At 42.2% G+C, this 6,069-nt stretch overlaps 1 protein-coding gene across 2 annotated transcripts in view; it reads right to left on the reverse strand.

The window, feature by feature from the left end:
- Positions 1–5,717, reverse strand: part of mgab (MAX dimerization protein MGA b) — a 23,974-nt gene extending 18,257 nt beyond the window's left edge. The window contains exons 1-2 of one of the 2 annotated variants that reach the window (XM_020714680.3): positions 5,043–5,717; positions 1,724–2,907 (exon numbers count right to left, since the gene is read on the reverse strand). In XM_020714680.3, the coding sequence (XP_020570339.1) occupies positions 1,724–2,874 (1,151 nt within the window). In that variant the 5' untranslated portion in view covers positions 2,875–2,907; positions 5,043–5,717. The remainder of the gene's footprint in view (positions 1–1,723; positions 2,908–5,042) is intronic. The other variant, XM_011491417.4, reaches the window with a different exon arrangement.
- Positions 5,718–6,069: the final 352 nt, after the last annotated feature.

Genomic DNA, 6,069 nt, shown 5'->3' on the forward strand with positions numbered 1-6,069 from the left:
ACCGGAAAAAGTAGGTACTATTGTCATTACTGACAAGACGATGATGGATGTCCATCATTTCAAACGGAATTTATCTGGTATGAAGTGATACTCCATGTGCTTCATACTAATCACTGATAAAAATTTTAATTAGTATGTGGACATTGAAAACCCATTTGAAAAAACTCAAAAGACAAACGACATCATCCAATCAGTGTTGTCTAGGGATGGGTATAGTTAGGATTTTATCAATCCTACTCCTCTTATCGATACTGCTGTTCTATCTGGCTTTCTTATTGATATTTTTCTGTGTAAAAACAAGGAGGGAGAAGACAAATAAGCCATGTACATGAAAACCTATTATTTTAAAATCATTTAAAAACACGATATTTTAATTACCGGTAAATGTCTTTTGTAGCTCTAAAATAAAATGATAAATACATACAAACATCTCTTTGTAATATTAACCCTAACATTTCAGGCAACAGCTTAAATAAACAGAGCAGTTAAGAACCCAAATATAGTGTATCCAATACCCTCTTCACTTTAGAGAACCATTACAGTGGAGATCAAAATGAACAATGTTTTTTTTAATTAATTTTACATTGTATGTCAGATAATTTATAATTATTGAGGCACAACATGAACTGTCAGCCTGTTAATATTATTCGATCATTGTTTTTGTTTTTTTACAGTAAGCATAGTCGGATTTATTTTCCCTCCTTTTTATTCAACTTTCATGCACTTATATTTGATAAACAACACTTTAGTCACATGTTTCACGTGTGTACTGCTAGCGTTCACACCTGCTGAAACTATAGTGGTGCTAGACGTCTCACTCGCTGTGCACCTCCCCGCTAGAACATTGTGTATTTTAGCATTGTGTTTGGACAGGTTATGGTCTTACCGACCTTAAAAGCCACGTTTTTGTTACATTTGAGGCCACGTGCTGTCTGTAGGCTACCTACTTTAGAAAAATAAAGGCCCACTTTGGACCTTTTTGCGCGCTGTCGCGCTGCCATGTGCGTGCCTTTGTTGTTACTTCTCACCCGAGGAATATAAGATTGCACTAGCGGCAACTCCTCTCCACACTGAAGAATGAAAAGCAGTGAGGAAAGAGGGAGAATGGCTCATCTTTCAAACCAACATCGAAACAAAGTAGTTGCCTATGCCGGCACCGTTAACAACACGGTTAAGGCCTGAAACTTAGTGGTCCGGTAGAAATTGATGATGTGTCACCAGTACCAAACACAACCCTAGCAATGTCCCACAGTCCCACTTCTAAAATTACTTAAACTTTTTTTTGGGTTTCAATTTTTTGTAATTGTTTCTTCGTTTCTGAAATAAATTTTTTTTATTGTTTAGCATTTTTAATAGCTGTAAGCTTTAATGTTTTTGCAGTGAGTGATTTGTTAGTGTGATTTGTATTAAACGGCCACCGTATGACAAAACCACACAACAAAACAGTAACTGTCACCCGTCTTCACTTCATTCTTGCCAACATAAAACACTTTCAAAAACCAGTTCCAAAGTGAAAATAAATGGGAGCAATACAAATGTCTTCTGTAGAGGTGGTAACCTTCAACTTTGTTTTTTATAAAACAAACCTCCAATAATGTTATAAAAGATTAGATACAATAACTGATTTATAACTAAAGTTTCTCACTATGATACCAAACTGAAAGACTTTCAGTTTGCACCAGGAAATGAGGTGTGAAAAAGCAAACAGACGGCGGCAGCTTACCTGAGATCTGTCCCCTCCTCATCCTCGCTGTGTTCAGCAGGTTTAACCTCAGCATGCTGGGTGTCGATGTTCACCACCGCGCAGGGCTCAGTCATAGCTTTCTTCCAGCGACCGTTGATACCCTCTTCCCGAAAGCCCTTTGCAAATGGGTTGTGGTTGATTTTAAGCTGCGTGATGCGAAAGTTCTGGTATGTGGTCACAGCCATGAACTCCGTCTGGGGAAAGGTGAAGGTCAAGCTCTCCGGTCCCATCTGCACAGGCTGGTCTGTTTTGGGCAAGACCCCGTTAGGGAGAGGAACGACGTGGAGCTTCGGAATGTACCGGTGCATGGAGTGCAGAATGATGTGACCGTCCTGGTCCTGGAAGTTATTGGTCAATTTGAGCTTGTAGAAGGACACCAAGCTGCTCATCCAGTCCGAGCCCTTACACGGCGAGTAGTGGTGTGAAAAAGCCCGGATCACACCTTGGATCAAGTGTTCTCCTTGTCCAGTGACTTCCCATTTGGACGAGTTCCAGCGGTACCTGTACTTAGTGGATGGAACTATAGACAAAACCAGCATGTACGGCATGTCGGGGTCCAAACCCGACAGGCGGTATCGACAGTAGGGGAACATGCGGCGTCCCTGTTTGGTGAGGATCATCTCGGTTCCGCAGCTAGAGAATTGTTTCCACACACTATTGTTTTCCAAAGTGACGCTCACACCCTTCATGGTTATCACTGGGGGGAAGTTCTTCTCAGTGTCTGAATATCCAAATGTGTTCAGTGACAATGCAGACGACCAAGACGGTGAGTTTGATATGCTAATGACACCAGTCCCTGCGCTTTTTGACCCGTCCGAAGCAGGCGATATCTGTGAGGTAGTTCCTTGAGAAGTTCCTTCGAGGGTACATTCTACAGCAGGTTTGGCTGGGCTTGCTTCAGCAGGTAAAGACGGAGCTGGGCAGCTATCAGTGCTCGCCATGGAAACGGCTTTACTCTCACTGCTGGTGTCAGTCAAACTAAGTATGGCTTTAGCTGGAAAGGCTGGAGAAGGACATGGGATGGAGGTAGGAGCAGGCAGGGGTCTACGAAGCGAGTCCCCCTTCTCATCCTCCTCCACTGCGTGGCTGTCCCTCAGTGGTGCAGGATCTGCATTGGAGGCAGACATCATCCAAGATTATCTAAATCCCACTGCATTTGGTTCCTGCGAGTGGAAATGAAACAGTGAGAATGCAACAGTCAGCAGATGCATCAACTAACATCAAACACTTGCAGAAAGACATAAAGATATTCTGCAAACATCTGATTAACGACCTCCTGTTTAAGCAGAAGATAAACACAAACGAAACGGAGAAAAGTGCCAGTGGTTGGATTATTACAACAGTTGAGTTTAAATAATTTTACTAGAGTGTAGTAAAAATACACTTCAGACAATGCAATAATTATGGCTGTAAAATGGCAGAACAACGTTGGCTTTTAAATGTGTAAACGAACAAACCGAAAGCAATAATGTTATTGGAAGCAAACAAATCTACACAGTATTGATGCAGGACACCAAGTCTTCAAACTGGGTCACAGAAAGAACCCAGAACTGGAGACCGGATTACTAATGCTTTTAAAGAGCTCTTCAAAATTTATAAGTATGATCTCTCAACATCATCCATGTCTTCTAAGCATCAACTGCTCCTCCGGCTTATGGTTCAGGTTTTTGAACACATTTTCGGACAAGCATCTAGCAGCAAATTAAGACTGCATCAAAACAAAGCCGATGGGTGCAAATTCGTGGTGTGAAAGCAGCAGAACAGGCCGCAACTTTTTTTTTTTTTTTTTAACAAAAACACACACCCCTTTTGGGATCGAAATAGCCATTTGTTTTTACACCTTTATGATTACATCAGTTACAAAGATGAAAAGTTTTACATGAAGGTGAACATTGGTGGAGTATTAACAAAAACAGTCCCCAGTTATGTTTTAATAAGCTTTAATAAGGAAGTTAAAACCTAATGCTAGCTGATAATTACACATCGGTGATATTTGTTCCTGTCAATGTAGTATATTTTAAGAATGTAAACATTGATTTAAACTACTAGCAGCACAAACTTTGTACTGCAGCCTAGCTAAAGTCGTAACGATGATAGAGGTTGTGTCCGATTCCTTCCCTACTCTCTACATTGTGCACTATAGGGCGTTCGCCATTTTGTAGTACTGTACGTAACTACAATACCAGAAATTAAGTGCCCTAGAAATTTCCCAGAAGTCTCTGGGAAAAACCAGTGTGCATCGATGCTCACTAGATCAACTACTACTAGATAGGCGAATATAGACCACAATGCATTGCGTTTGAACAATTTTTGCCAAAATGTATTTTTTAATCAACCATCAACGTTTTTATTTTCAGAAAAAAGTGGACTCATAAATAATTGTCGCAAAACACTCACGTCAATTAGATTTTAACTTTGTGGATTTGATAACGTCATATCCGCCGTTTAAAGAAAAAAAATTCAGGTGGCAAAAACTACACGGTGGTGACGCACTGTAGTTTTTAGTAGTTAGGGGTTAGCGTGGCCAGAAACTCATAACTTTAGAAAAACTTAGCATGAATTAACATGAAATGCTTGGTTAACAGTAAAAGGTACTAACTTTTTTTTTGAAGAGCATAACTATATAAACTCAAGCTAGCTTGTTTGGCTGAGTTTAGGGGAAGTTAATGCTAACAAAATTAGCTAATGCTGTTTTTGCCTACAAGCGAGTCGTTGATTACGCACTTTATTACCACTTGGAAGTGGATTTCTTCACGATATGACATTGCGAAGGATTTTTTAAACTACTAAAAAGAGCACAGAGTTGTATTTTGTGGGAGCCGTCTTGGTAATTTGGTTTATTTGTGCGGACGGTGGGATCCGTTTATCCCTCCGAACTGGCCAATAGGATCCCTGATGATGATCATGGCTGCCTGCGAACCTGCAACCTGCTTTTTAAATTTGATCTAAAAATTAAATAAACGCGGCGGGAAAAACATTTTTAAAAAATCATCGACGTGCAAAGACACACGACGAGCTAGATTGTGACCTGTTTGTTGTTATCCTACCCCCCCCCCCCCACACACACACACACACAGAGTCACACCACCGATCGACACAGATGCTGCAGCATAAAGGTGTTAACAAAACAACAACAAAAAGCGACACCTTCACGGTGTTTGGATCCCCAAACCATCGATCTACGAACGATTGTTCCCCGCCAAATATTATAAAAAAACAAAACAGTCGATATGAGTAGTTGCCGCGCAGCTCTTTCTTCCTCTCACACCACGGGGAGGAAGGCCGCTCCACAACTCACCAAGTTGGAAAAGTTGCAGGTCTCCCTGCGACGCCTCGTTTCCCGGTTCCCCTCGTGGTCAGCGGGGGCGGACGGACGACAGCCTCCCCGGTAAAACTCCAAGGGGTTTCGGCGGCGTCGCTCAACCGACAATCCCTCGAACATAAACTCGCAAATGGAGGCCGAAAGCCACGCCAGCGAGCTCACACGCATGTGTGTGTGTGTGTGTGCGCACAGATGAGGCGAGAGCACCCCCTCCAATGGCGCGTGATTCCCGACCCGCCGGCGCGAGGAAAGCGGGTACCCCCTATTTATTATTATTATTTTTTTTCCCCTCCTCCTCTTCCTCCTGTCCCACCTCGAGCTCAGCTCGCGCGCCGGTGAGGAAACCTCTCTGCAACTAACAAAAAAAAAAAACAAAAAAAAAAAAAAATCGCACGTGCGTTTCCCGGGTTCTACCGAAACGCGTGACTTTCCGCCTTTCTTCCTGTTTGAGTCCCTCACTTCTTCCAAGTTTTTCCTCCCATCTCTCTCGTCCTTCTTTTCTCACCCGCACGCAGGCGCGCGCACATGTACACACACGATCCCCGCCGTGGGGTTGTGACGTCACGCGTTCACGAAGGCAGCAGAGCCTCCGGGAGCCAATGCGCAGGCTCCCCCACGGACAGCTTAACCAGCCTGTTTGAGTGGGACCGTGAAAATGACATCCTGATGCAGGGACTCCATTAACACGTTAATCTGCACGTTTATTTTCATTAATTCTTATAATATTGGCCCAAAATACCATAATAACACAAACAAAATCTTTATGCTAACCGTTTTATTTATTTTTTTTAGTTAATAAAACGTGTTTTGCATGTTTTCACACTACTTTAAGTCTTTAATGTATAATTAATGTATGTTCTCTTTCAAAATTATTATGGACGTGTTGAAGAAATTCCTCACGTGACCAAAGTGCAGCTTCTTTCTGCAGAGTCATGGTTTAAAACAGGCTGGTTGATTGAGCTCGTGCAAAGCAACACTTGCTGAGTAATGATTTGAATGGCCT

Source organism: Oryzias latipes, chromosome 24 (genome assembly GCF_053564925.1).
Source record: "Oryzias latipes strain Hd-rR chromosome 24, Olatipes_Hd-rR_3.1".
NCBI lineage: Eukaryota > Metazoa > Chordata > Actinopteri > Beloniformes > Adrianichthyidae > Oryzias > Oryzias latipes.